At 38.8% G+C, this 14,837-nt stretch overlaps 1 protein-coding gene across 3 annotated transcripts in view; it reads right to left on the bottom strand.

The window, feature by feature from the left end:
* Positions 1-14,837, bottom strand: part of LOC107602377 (ephrin type-A receptor 7-like) — a 161,903-nt gene that overhangs the window by 57,499 nt on the left and 89,567 nt on the right. For all 3 annotated transcript variants that reach the window (XR_001611027.1, XM_016294859.1, XM_016294860.1), the window contains exon 4: positions 338-493. Coding sequence is in view for 2 of the 3 variants with exons in the window: in XM_016294859.1 (XP_016150345.1) it covers positions 338-493 (156 nt within the window). In the remaining variant the exon portion in view is untranslated. The remainder of the gene's footprint in view (positions 1-337; positions 494-14,837) is intronic.

The following is a 14,837-nucleotide window of genomic DNA, read 5'->3' as shown; positions in this document are numbered from 1 at the left end:
ATGGGGTAGGATTAAGGGATTTAAAATATGGTCATGCAGAATAAGCCATTAATATGTGCTTCATAGATACTAAAAAACAGCCAATATGCTAGTAATATGCATGCTAATAAGCAACTAATCAATAGTGTTACTATATATATCACCTAACTGTACACACAACAAACACAACATTCCTGTTGGCAGCGCTAAACCCCACAGTAAACAAAATTAAACCAGGAAACAACAGGACTGGATTGTACAAACATGAGAACAAACATAAATAAATACCTGTGCACAAATAACTTCACATGCAATGCACACACAAGCGTTCACCACACACACAAGCGGACTGTCTTACATGTGCAGGGTGCGGATGGAGGGTCCAGTGGAGTTCTGAAGTGGTCATCTTCGCACACACACAGCACAGAGCCCTCTTCTTCAGCCTTGCTGTTAGCTGGACACGAGAAACACTCTTGCTGCCGTGACGACATCTTATAGGTGCCCGGGGGACAGACTGGAAAAAGAGACACACAGCAAAGAATCCATTACAGACTCCGAGACAACAAAATCTGTAGCTTCTAGCGGCAGAATTAAACACAACCCTGAAAAATGGCATTACTTACAACCTGAGACCAGAAAAGAGTACATGGTTTAGACCTTATTAGCCAACATAAAAGATTCACTTGGGAGTATAATATGCTACTTGAAGAGGGGAAAAAAATGCCACTGTGCCTCCCGGAACAAAATCCTTTGAAATTAATGAGGTTCATATTACACATGATTAAGGAGCTATTTGTTGCCTGTACAAGCAATAAGTGATGGAAGCTCATGCTCGTAAAGTAACTGCTGTGCGACTGTATGAGGGGACAGAGCACTTGTGCAACAATGAATCACAATTTTCAATATGGAGGCTGTAGTAAAGAAAAGGAAGCCCCACACCTTAATGTCTCACTAAGAAAGACAATAGCTAGAATAAACTAGACTAGGGCTACATGATAAATCGCATGCGATATTTAACGCGCATCTTATCAGTAAAGCCGGTTCTGTAATCAGCGGTAAATCTCCATAACCTGCGGGCTTTCACATTGAGCAGCATTAACTACACAGAGCCATTGTTCACTGACGAGTTGCGCAAAACCACGTTCATATTCGCGTGATTTTTTGCGCTGCTCGTCAGTGAACAACGGCTCTGTGTAGTTAATGCTGCTCAATGTGAAAGCCCGCAGGTGATGGAGATTTACCGCTGATTACAGAACCGGCTTTACTGATAAGATGTGCGTTAAATATCGCATGCGATTTATCGTGCAGCCCTAAGCTAGACCAATCTTTAAAAAGGGGGCTTTGTAGTTCCAGAATAAAGGCTAAGACTAAGATTAACAAGTTTAATAATAAAAAAACAAAAAAACACAAAAGACAAAACAAAAGCATACAATGGAGAAAATCGCCTTTTAGAACTAGATGGTATGTTTTTCATAATAAAATATATTTACAATTTGTATGTTGTTTACAAAAACAAAACAAAAATTAAGCAAAAAAGCAAAACCTAAAGCAAAAAGCACAAAAAGTGTCCAAAAACCAAACTAAAATAAACCAAAACAAAACAGAAATTTTAAGAAATTTGCCTTTTAGAACCAGATGGTGTAGTTATAGCATCTACCAGCAGGGGCGAACAGGGTCATGCTAACCAACAAATCCTTGACCCATGTAAAAGGTTCTATTACTTGCATCCATGTTGCCCAAGGTCATTGTTAAGATGGCTGCCAATTGAACTAACTGACGTTAAAGAGTCTTGAACATGCTTTAAGATCACTAACCCCTATATTATTGTGCCTACATGTATACACACTTACCCATCTATCCATTAGCCCATCCCCCAATTTTGGATCATTATACAATAATTTGTGTTTACATTTATGCATTTAGCACATGTTTTTATCCAAACCAACTTACAAAAGGGGATCGAATCACTCCATCAATGCCTCAACGCACTGACAAGGTCATAAAAACAATTCTCTGGAAAACACAATGAATATGCACATGGATACACAGAGATGCAAACACACAAAATAACCCAAGCAAGCACATACATAATGTCGTGTTTTCCAGCAAGGCAAGCAAAATCAGATGGGAAAAACACCAAAATAAGTGATATGGCATCCAAATCTATGCAGAACACATACACTGATACAAACCAAAATGCAAGCGCATCTCAGTGTTATAATGTATGAAATATGAAAGCAAAGCTCACCAATCTCATGGCTTGTCAGATTAATTTCTGCAAACAGCACTAACAAAAATGACTGCAAACTTTGTGGTATCAGACCTGTGTTTGTACGCCACTGTTTGTTTTTGCTGCTGTCTTTACAACCTGACATTAAACCGCAATGCACTTTACCACTGCCGGGAGGACTGTGGCAAAAACAGACAGCCAACTGAAGGCAGCTAAAGCCAAACACACTGAAGGGAATGAGATTACAACCCATATCTGCTGACATTACACAGAAAATCCCAGGGATCCCATTTTTTTCTAATTCCACAACAGACCAGCTGGCTACATAAGGATCAATTTATCTAATGTGGCATCAGCAGGGGTTGCTTCACAGAAACCAGTAAGATGATTGGCTCTATAGTGCCACAAGGAACTATAATGCAGATCGAGCAAAAAGTCACGCCAGGGGTCCAGGTTGCACAGAATCCAGCATAAAGGTAAATGCCAAATATATACAGGGAAAGGAGGCCTGTGGGATCAAGCTTTCAGAATTACACTTTTAGATAGGAGGTATACACTTTTAGTAGGAGGTATCGCATATACAAGTTAGCAATTTTTAGGACATTCTCTGCCTAATTTTATGCCTCATTTTATCATCTAAAATTACTCATTATTTATAGTCTAACGGAGAACAAACAAATAATTTAAATTTGTTCATTTAACAGGCACTTTTATCCAGAGTGATTCACAAATGAGAATAATAGAAACAGAAGCAATTAATTAAAGAGAGAACACAACACAGGTAATGCGACCATACCAAATTTCCACAAGAAAGATTCAAATATATGCGCAGAAAGAGTTTAATGCAAAAAAAAAAACTAGTTAGAAAGCTTTTTTTTTTTTTAGATCATCTAAGGAAAGAAGGATTGCAAGGCAAGAAAAAACATTACTGGAAATAAAATCTGAAATCATTGACTCTCGATGACAATGATCTGGTTTTGTGTGAGCAATCAGATTTCACTGAGGTGTCTCTTCATAACCACCCAGTTCTTTCGAACACACATCAATAAATCATAAAGAACATAACACAGTAAACGTGAGCAATGAATTGTTTCAATGGTGCTCTGACAGGAGGTATTAATGAATATTAATAAGTCCAAAAAGACATTTGCTTTGCACTCCCTCTCTCGTCTCGACACAAATGGCCTTCATTATTTTCTGGCCATAATTCCATGCCGTCTTATTTCCAAATGTCAGGCTAGATTTGCAAGCAGCTGTCAGGGAAATCAATAATTCATGTCATCACATTCAGATCACTGCCTCAATGCTGCTAATTCCAATTTATGAAAAAATCCCTTGAGAATGGAATAAATCCACATAAATGAAGGAGTGAAAGTTCTATTTTAAGGGTCCTGCCTATCATACGCCCTTCACAATCCTGTGACAGTTTAGACCATTGGGTTTAAAAGGGCTATAAAAACCTGTTCAAGTTGCACAGGTAACCAACATGGTTTTTCCAGCAAAAACTGTGCATTCTGCAACAGTGATTATAGTGACATTGATATGGCCTCTGCATTCATCAGACCCCAAAAAGCTATTTTTTCCAAATCTCAAATGTCATAAACAATCACCTTCAGTGTTCTGGTATCAGCAGCAAAATCAAATATATTTGGGAACAGAAATTTATAGAGATTTAGCTGTGGGCCCTCTACTTACTGAGCCAATAAGTAACCACCTACTGTAGCAACCACCTGAAATACCCTACCATATAACATACTAAAAGATACCCAGAAATCCAAATCACATGACAACATCCGAGCATCATGGAAGCATGGATGTTTAGAGTAATAACCACTCACTAGATTTTTCCTCAGAAAAATCTAGTTATGGTTAACATAACAGCCATAAATTACTCAAACTGGACATGAGACAACGAGACAAAGGAGATGCTCTTAGGGTGTCAAGACTGGAGAGATTCTTTCTCTGCATGTCCATCACATTTATTCTGATATCTTAGATCCTCTTAACACACCCTACCATTTTTCTTCACTCTTCTTTTATTTTCATTGTATCATACTCTTATCCTCTTTCTGAGCCTCTCGCTCTCTCCCATTTTCTCCACCTTCCCCCAAATCCCTTCTCTCAAACTCTCAAATTCAATGCCGCTTAACTCTACCAACGGAACAATAGAAAAACCATGGACAAGAGTCAGAATTAGAAGACATTACACTGTTCGGCCTTAATCCTAGCATCCCAGCCTCCCACTCCCACGCCACCACTGATCAATCCTCATCAATGCAGTTCTCTTATTAAAACACAGATCTGCTACGATCCAAGTCAATGACCACCCCCTCACTCACAGACTTTGACTTTGAATGTTCAAACCCTTCTTGTATAAAAGAGTTCTGTCAACCATTGTTGGTTTGCACACTCACTTCATCTACTGATCTTGCACTCAGTGTTCTCCCTTGCTTCCCCAATGAACCAATATGGGTCACCCACCTCTAGCGGCTTAGAACGCAGAATGACATCAAAAGCATCCAAGCAGCTAAAGTTGGGGCTTTGTTTGCTTCCTGTCACCTCTGATGGATGGTTTCCATTTAGCCAAGTCCGGAGGAGATTTGTAAATGTCCAGAGCTGAGCCCAAGCCCATGCCCCTGATGGAAAGGCACAGGGCTGAGCAGTTCTGAGAGGAGTCAGGCATCACTACCATATGTGCACGATGCTCCTGTCATGTGAACTTGAGCATTCAGGTCATTGCGTTTACAGATTACAGTCCACTTCAACTTGCACATGTGTAATTTCTCATAGAAGAGCCTGGGGAATCTTGTAACACAGGTACAGCAGAACTACATAAATTGTAATGGAAGATGTGTGAAGAGGAAAAGTGCAGAAAAGAGGAGACAAACTAGAATAAAGAAAGATGAACAGAAGAAAGTAAGGACATGTAAAAGACAAATGGAAAGAAAGGATGGAAGGAAACAAAAATGGGAAATAAAGGGGGAAGGCAGGAAAGACTGATGGAAGAGGGGAAGGATAGAAGGAAGAAAGGATGGGAAGAAAGACAAATAAGGGAAGAGATGTATGGAAGGAAAAGGAGAAAGTAAAAAAGATGGAAGGAGGAGAAAAAAAGAAAAGAAAGTGGAAGAGGGGTAAGGAAGTAGGAGGTAAGGAACAAAGGAAGGGGAAAAGAGGAAAGCAAGAGGAAAAGTTGGAAGGAATGAAGAGGAAAAGAAGAGGAAGTAAAGTAGGAAGGAGAGAAGGATTGCAGACAGGAAGGAAAAGCTCCAATATGTAAAGAAACAAAAAGAGGGAAGGAAGCAAGGAAGGGAGGAAGGAAGGAAGGAAGGAAGGAAGGAAGGAAGGAAGGGGGAAAAGAGGCAAGGAAGGAAAATCTAGTGTGCCAATGAATAAGTGTAAGGAGGAGAAAAAAAGAAAAGAAAGTGGAAGAGGGGTAAGGAAGTAGGAGGTAAGGAACAAAGGAAGGGGAAAAGAGGAAAGCAAGAGGAAAAGTTGGAAGGAATGAAGAGGAAAAGAAGAGGAAGTAAAGTAGGAAGGAGAGAAGGATTGCAGACAGGAAGGAAAAGCTCCAATATGTAAAGAAACAAAAAGAGGGAAGGAAGCAAGGAAGGGAGGAAGGAAGGAAGGAAGGAAGGAAGGAAGGAAGGAAGGAAGGGGGAAAAGAGGCAAGGAAGGAAAATCTAGTGTGCCAATGCAACATTAAATAAGTGTACTAATGTGTTCACATGTTTCTGAGAGTGCAACAGAACCATCTTGTCTGTATCACTTTTGCTCCTTGCAGACAGCAGGGTAGCGTTTCACAGTAGGGAGACGGCACTTGTGAAATTGATTTCCTGTAGGCTTTCAGTGACATTACCACCGTCCCCTCAAACCCCAATCTCAACATGCCCATATTCACGTCTGCCTGATCTGAGAAAGCAAGCTATCAGCTTTCCCTCATTAGGCTGGGAGAGAGGGATGAGATCGGAAAGCAGAGAGGAAAGGAGAGAGAGCCCTGTCCATTTGCATTCCAAACCCATCAGGTGGGTGTCAATGGTTATGTTTGCATCTGAATGTCAAAGCAATTTCAGGTGCGGCACTCAAGAAATTGAGAAAGATGGAAAAGAAAAAAAAAAAAAAAAAACAGTAAAACCTCGTTTCTGAATCACTGAAGGGTGTCCGACTGATGAGGATGCTGGATTTGGAGAATGAGAACGGGGTAGCAAATGAGATGCAGGCAAATTTGCAACATCTCTCAGAAATATCTAAGCACGACAGGTTGGGCACATTTGCAGCCTCAAACAAAGACTACACCTTATTGTTAGTTCAGGTAATGGATCCCTCTTTTTTCATTTTCGCTTTCAGGGCGTGAGGCTCAGCTTGAACATTAAGTGATAAAGCAAAGTGGAAAATAAGTAATTCCTCAAAGTTTTGCAAAAGACTCTGCAAGCCTTACAAACAAATTGCTGTGAAATGTACAAACATATCCTTCTGAACAGGTTAGTCAGCAGCTAACCCAACAATTTAATTATAATACAAAAGATGAGAGGCGTGTTTGTTAATTGATTTCCAATTTTTGAAGACAAATGGATGTCTGGAGGCTGGTCACATTTCCATGATCAATGGTGTTGAGGTCAAGAACGATAACAGATATTATTTTCAAGTAACACCAAAATGATGCCGTGCAGAATAACCAAAGAACAGAGAATGGAAGAGGGAAAAATAGCGAGGGAAAGAAAGAAAAAGGGAGAAAAGAAAAAAGGGGGAAAGAAACGAGAGGAAATTAAAGCAAGGAAGGAAGGAAGAGAGCGACTGATATGGGCCGAGCCAAGATGCATGGACAAATGCACATTTACAAGAAAACCCATTGACCTCAACCCAAAACTATAACTCTGACATCTGACCTTAGTGTCAAAGAGGAGAAAAGAAACGTAAAAAATGAAGAAAAGACTAAAGAAAGATGAAAAAGAAAAAGAAGGATGGAAAAGGGGGAAGGGATAAAAGAAGGAAGGACAGAAGGAAGGGAAAGTATAGACCAGGGGTGGCCAATCCTGCTCCTGAAGGGCCACTATCTTGCACATTTTAGCTTAGATACTAATTAAACACACTTGAACCATCTAATCAGGGTCTTCAGGGTTTCTAGAAACTTCCAGGCAAGTGTTTTGGGGCAGGTTCGGAGCTAAACTCTGCAGGACATTGGCCCTCCAAGAGCAGGACTGCACCTGCCATAGACCATGTCAAGATACATGGAATAAAGTAACATTCATAAAAAAAGATTCAGTGACCTTAAGGCAGGAAGGGATTGAGGGGTGGTATTGACTATGCCAAGATACATGAAAAAAGTTATGAAAAGATCCAGTAACCCTAACCCAAAACTGTAGCGCCTCTGACCTTAGTGCCTAAGAGTCGTTAATACAATTGGCCAAGGAAATGACAGGGTAGTCCACCTTTGGAAATCAAAGGAAGTAAAACGGTTGGGAAGACATGGATCTATATGTGACAGGATCGATGGCAAGAGTAGGTGGACACTGGTACTGTAGGTCTGTAAGGGAATTAAAGGTAATTCCCTTACCATCGAGGGTAATTAACAGACACTCTCAAGGATCTTGACGGGGATCATTGGAAAAAAGCTTATAAAGCAACAGAAAGAACACACATAATGTCAAACAAAGTTAAATTTGTATCACACTTGCATGGATGCACACGCTTACTAGCTCTGCAGACACACAAAAATGTGTGACCCTCCAGAAGAACCAGGGCAACAATTAAGGGAGAAACACAGAAACACAACCAAGGCCACAATTAAGCTGTGAAGATAAAAGGCTTGTGACCTTGTTGTGCAATTAACAGCTTCTTCTTTCATTGTTGTTCTTTTTTTTTTGAAGGTCCCATTTTAATTAAGACACAGGATGCTGTCAGGAGAAGTTGAAAGTGAAGTCAAGACATTGCTAAAAATGGGGAAAATTGGAATTAGAGCTTGAGGTGCAGCTGTGACGAGGAACAGGGGGAGTGAGAGAGGACGTGAGAAGAGCAGACAGAGGCAGAGATTAAGATTAGAGGAACGAGGAGAAGGAGGAGGAACACAAAGAACGGAACAAGCATTTACAGTGAACGACATACTAAAAGAATGTGGAAAAGTGAGTGGCACAAATTTAAATGTTTGACTTTTTGCTCAAAAATCTAACTCTCTGTTGCATTAAGGCGGCATTTTAAAGTGCCTGTCATCAGAGGGTCTCAATCTGGATCTTTCATTTGGTTGTGAAATGCATAATTTTATCTCACTTAAAGGGCTCTCTCCTGCCCCAGTGCACAGGATAATTCAAGCAAGTGCACCCCATGCTAATGTTCAGATGAAACACAGATGGACATTAAACAGCACAATGGTGCTTGATGAGTCTGTGTGATGCCTGAATGCACAATTCATCAAAACTTATGTAATTAAAATCAAATACATTTAGACCCATTTAAGGACCAAATGCTATTAAAGTTTAACAAACTGTTAAGTTACTAAAAGTAAAATCCAGCTTTATCACCTCCATGCCCTTGAGGTTGTTCAATATACAGTCATTCAAAATATGGTGACAAATATGTTCCTTGACTTTTCAGTCATTAAGAACATTTAAAAATAAAAAGGTATTTGAATTAAAAAAACATCATTCTACAATGTAAAATTGTATTAAATAAAGTGGTTTAATAAATAGTTAAACAGGAATAGTTTTGAAGTTCCAGTTGCCTAAAAAAAGGCCTGTTGCCTTCAGCTAACATAACATGACACTTGATATAATTGAATAGCATGCAAAAAAAATAAGAAAGAAAAAGAAAAAATCCAAAGAGAATAAGAAATTAAACATTTTATATGGCAGAAAAGCATTCACAACTTCACACATTTTGTAAGTCAGGACATCACAATATTTTGAGAATGACACTACAATTATTGTACAGTAAGATTCCTAAAACTTATGGGGTTATCAAATATACATAAAATCAAGAATAAAAGGTATAAACAATGGAAACCATCCACCCCTGCATGCTTTTACCAATTCTTAATAAAAGCACTAACTGGATATTTATTTTTTTATGATGCTTTTACCCACAACATTTTACTGAATATTTGTAGTGATATTCCCCATAGAGGAAACTGGGATTAAAGGTCTTGTTCAAGGGTAGCTAGGCTACACCACCACAGCATTTATATGGATTTTTATAAAGCGAACAACACTGCTTCAACAAAATTTTAGACCGGAAAAAAAATAAAAATGTTTTAAACTTTTTTTTACTGTGCTGAAGTTCATTAAAGACACTGTAGGTCACTAGAACAATGGCTTTTAACAAAAAGTGGAAGAACTTGCAACTGAACACCACAGTATACAGTACACTGATTGCTCAAACTGTGCATAAAGACTTGGACAGAATGTGCTTTTGCCTCTTCCATGCCAACTCTGAGGTGGTGTTGGGTGTTCACACACAGCAGATGGGTCTGGAGTATGTGTGGGTGTATCTATTGATTTCTCCTGGCCTGCGGTCTTCCAAGTGCCTCTATTCCTCCTCCCTCACTCCATCCGTCTCATTCGAGACTCACTCCAGTCAAAGGACTCCATTGCTCTTGGCAACCGATGGAGCTATAACATGCCAGACTAAGCCAAGTGTCCTCCTTAACTTCCTCCCTGGATAATGGACTTTGCAAGAAATATTGTGTAGAATGTTTGTAATCACAAGATATTTGGTATGGACATTTCTAAAGATCACCAGCTTGGCATATGGTTCTGTATTTTGCCTCTCTCACTCCAAATTTTGAATATTTTTTTTACTCTTCTCCGAGTACAGTAATGCAGGCACTATGTGTATTTCCTGCAATAAGATTGAAGATATGGGATGGTAAAAGTAAGGTTCAAGCTATCGTCATTCCTTTAGCTAACAGTATAGAAGGGAAAGATGTTAATGAGTTAACACCAAAAAGCTGAAAACATTACAAATGCTGTATTATGTTATCTGTAACTCATTTGGATGAAATGTTTGTCTAAATGAAGCAAGAAATCGGGTGATTGCAAACCAGATACAAACTACATTCACAAGTGGGTTGAAACCAGATTATAATCCGATGCACCTCAGTGTGAACACTCAGATTAGATTTCTTTTTTATATTTTTTATACTGGACATAAATATAGTCATTTTTAATGACAACACTATTTGAATCAAACTAATCAGATCTGAAACAAGATTTGTATGCAGTGTGAACACAGCTTTAAGGAACAGATTTCAAAACATTAAACATCATATACTTGCCGACTTTGTGAATGGTTACAGAGAAAAACTGGACTTTATACACTAAATGATTACCGATCCATAACTTTCAAGTTTGTTCCAAGATTGTTCCAAACAAAACAATCCCATGCAAAAAAAAAACACACACATGGTTGTTAGAAGACGCATGACAAATGAAAAAAGCATGTTCTAAAATATCAACATGTTTGATATCCTCTGACTGAATGGATTCATAGTCTGAAGCTAAATTTTTTTTACTTTGTGCTCATCATACTATGCGATTTTGAAATATGTCAACTGCAGATTGGCTTGGACTTTCGGCAACTAGCACTGACGTGTCCAGACTGAAAATCTGCATGGGCAAAAATCATGTAGTATTTTCCAGCATTTATTTAGTTAGTTAGCTTCAGCAAGAACTCCAGCGGTCAGTCTCAACTGAGAGATCAAATCAATTTGATTCCTTGCACAGATGATAAGCACACCAGTACGCAGCCAAACATGATAACAGGTTTTGTAATATAAATCAAACCTCTAAAAGACATAGATAATGAATATGCATTTAAAATCTACAAAAAAAGCGTATTCTAATTTTAATCTAATTCTCATATTCATATAAAGGAATGCATTAATTACAGTACTATAATGAACTATAATGAACAGATCCTCTAATTGATTATATGTTCAAAGTAGGGGTGCTCCGATTGATCGGCTACCGATCATTATCGGCCGATAATTACATTGGGATGACTGATGGGCGCTCTCTAAAAGGCCGATCTCAAGCTGATGACACTGACGTGAGAGGTTTGGCACGACATGCAGCGGCACTGTCTCAGTCTCTGTCCGGCATGGGTGAAATCATTATAATGCTGAAGGTGAGGTACTCACCTTCATATTTCTTCATTAAATAACTTGCAAAGTAATTTGAAAACCTTGTGAGAGACGTAACTTCACAAACAGCATGAGTGAATCACCGCGCGCGCTCTCTCCTTCTCTCTAAAAATACACAAATGGCTTCAAATCACCACACATCGCATATGTCTATAAGCGAGCTGCACGCTGCACAGTTGACACAGGAATTGTCACATGCACAATCGAGGCAGTGTCACATCGTCACTAAAGTTTATACAAGTAAAGTAAAGTTTTTGCATTACTTTTTAATTCTTGCCAGTGTTTAACCATTCAGCGCTCGCACACTCTCCTGTAGACCGTGCGTACATGCACACTTGCAGCGCACACACATAATGCCAGGTTTACATTACTCTTTTTGCAGTGCGTGGTATGTGGTGCGTATTTTTTCCGCGCTCATGTTAACGGATTAAAGCATTCACACTGCACACGGCAGTGAGTTCAGGAGCGGTGCGTCTGCAGTAGTGCAGAGATCATTTCCGAGTCTATTTTTTCTGTGATACATGCGCTGAATTAAAGTGACAACACATTGTTTGCAGTATATATGAAAACGAAAATGTAGCAATTGCACCATAAATGCATATAATTAAAGTATACTATCTTTCACAGTAAACACATATGGCTTGCTGGCTAGTTTTAAAGGAAAAGAGGACTTTTAGACAAACAAGGCAATAATAGATGCACTCCTAGAGGTAAGAAAACAGAGTTCTTTATGAACCGCAGGATTGCTTGTAATAAAGATTTCAAGATGCAAAAGGAAAGGCAGTAGAGCTGACTATTTCTGTCAATGGTAAGTTTGTGATAACGTAAGAAAAGTAGTTTAAATGTTTTGCCACTTGCTTGTGCAACTTAATATATAAATCTAGAATTAAATGCAAAGCATTGAATGATGTGTTGCTTATATTTATTGTTTAAGCATGTCTGTGAAAGATTGTACTGAGGGGGATTACTGTACTGTGTAAAAAAAGAACGCTGAAAAAGCATTTTCAGTGACAATATTTGGATTTGAAATCAAAATAATGGAATGATTATAATGTTGGAATAAATGTTGTGTTTGTGGTAAACAGCGACGGATCAGTAGCGGACTCCTGTGTGAAAGCTGCTTCCCCTCACACAAGAGTCACCTAAGAGGGGAAATTTCCCCCATTTTCAAAAATGAAATTCAGGCCCTGAATAAATGTCTAAAAATCCTGATTGAAGTATCACTATAAATAGTTATAAATTATAAAAAGAAGGCTTTAAAAAGATCGGTATCGGTGATCAGTATCGGCAGATACTGCTTTCTGTGATCGGCGATCGGTAATCGGCCTCAAAAATCATGATCGGAGCACCCCTAGTTCAAAGCCATACGATAAAAGCTTTTGTGCTGATCTTTACTCACTAGATGGGGTCAAATGCATTTATGAGGCATGCAGAGAATCATGTGTAAGAGAGAACCGTACAAAAACTATCAGAATAAAATGATTCCCTTTTTGCCAGACACCTTTCGCGTCACTCCTTCTCTCCCTCCCACTTTTTTGCTTAGAGTAAAATGAGCGTAAGCCAGCGAGCTATATATCACCGAGCTTCATCAGATCTGCGAGAGCTGGTGCTGTGCCAAGTGAATCTGCACACTTCAAAAAAATCTATAGCTTGTTTTTAATGGAGAAATCATGGAGTGCTGCACAAAGGCAAAACGCAAACAGTGGCGTATTCAGACGTTAGCGCTGCAGTTGGAGCGGGCGCTGCCTGTGGCGGCCCACGGATCAGTGACTCTGACGCTGCATCCGCTGTTAAGACCTTGGTTATGAGTGGAAGTCCCACCGATGCTAGCAAACTCCAAGTCAAACTTTAGACACCCACAGAGAGGATGCTGTCATTGAGGGCAGGAATGAGGGAAATGCATTTTCCTGAGGCCTGAGGAACTGAGTGTTTGTTTTTCAAAGGAATAATATCTTATGTAAATGACTCATTAAAATTAAAATTATATATACTACCGTTCCAATGTTTGTTTTAATGTGTTAAACGTGTTAATTTTTTTTCTTGTTTCACTCACATTCACACTCTAATAAATGATTAATAAATGATTTTCTCACGCAATGAATCTCTTATCCTGTTTCATGAATCTTAGCATGCAACCTATGGTGGATTCCTGATAAATCACTGAGCTACAGGAATCATTAAATAAACTATTCATGTCCACCTTCAGAAGAACAGAAAGTGTGCCCAGTGTGGACTACACTAAAGTCCAGAATGACGAGAGGACAGTGCGTTAGAGCAACAGAAAGATAGAGTGAGACAGAAAGAGAGAGTGCATCGAGATAACCAGTTGAGAAAATTACATAAGCTATCCGGCAGTTATCCCTCTCATTCGTGCACAGCTCTATACTCAGCAGTGAATTATTCAGAGTAAGGCCACTCAGTGTCACAGCCAAAGTGCTGAAATAGCTGCAGTTCACAGTAAGCCAGTGAATGACAGAGAGAGGGGGGTGGGGGGTTACAAATATAACCTAGAACCGCTTACGACGCACCAGTGATGCTAAATGTGCAGAGGAAATCTTGGAAATGCAGAGCTGTTGCGTAAGGGACAGGACAAACAAACATTTAAGCAGTCACAAATACACACACACTCGCTTGCTTCATGACTGTAAGGTGAAAAGGAGCAATGAATGACAAATTATACCTGTGTAAGAAGGGTGATGCACCACCTGCCTCTTGACAACAAACACAAGCAAATTCACTCATGTTAAAGACATGCTTTGTGAAATCTAAACTCATCCAGTTTAATTTCTTAACACATGTTCCTAATCTTATTGTGCTCGATCACACTACTTGCAAGTCATTTGGTACATCATACAACCATGGTACATCATTGGACATTATTCCCTCAAGCAGAAAGTCATGTCATGTACTGAAATCTCCAAAACTGTACAGTATGTCAGACTACTTTTTAATTACATGTAGACATCTAACAACAACTGTATAATAAATTATGATTTCAAACTTAAATCACACTAAAAAGTGAATTTTACTTTGTCCAACTAATGTACCTGCTCATTCTGATGGATAAAATAAAAACAAGGCCTCACAATATTACTGTTTTTACCGCATTTTTGACATAATAAATGCAGCCTTGCTGATCATAAGAGACTTTTAAAAAACATTTTAAAAAATCGTATTGCCCCCATTTAAAACTATTGCAATACATTAATCCTACAATGTATCAATTAAATAAAATAAAAAAATATATAAAATCTGTGTGCATATAAAAAGTAACATATATAAATATGTATGTATTTATATATACATATATATACAGTGCCTTGCGAAAGTATTCATACCCCTTCATTTATTTCACGTTTTATGTTGAATGAATGATGCATTTATATAGTGCTTTATTGTGTATTGCTGCAGCCGTATGTTAAACTGCTTTAAATTACTTTTTTTCCCCACATCAATCTACACTCCATACAGCATAATGACAAAGCAAAAACAGAACTG

The sequence above is a fragment of the Sinocyclocheilus grahami genome, unplaced genomic scaffold (genome assembly GCF_001515645.1).
Source record: "Sinocyclocheilus grahami isolate Dianchi unplaced genomic scaffold, SAMN03320097.WGS_v1.1 scaffold325.1, whole genome shotgun sequence".
Classification (NCBI taxonomy): Eukaryota; Metazoa; Chordata; class Actinopteri; order Cypriniformes; family Cyprinidae; genus Sinocyclocheilus; species Sinocyclocheilus grahami.
This window is presented reverse-complemented; position numbering and strand designations above follow the sequence as displayed.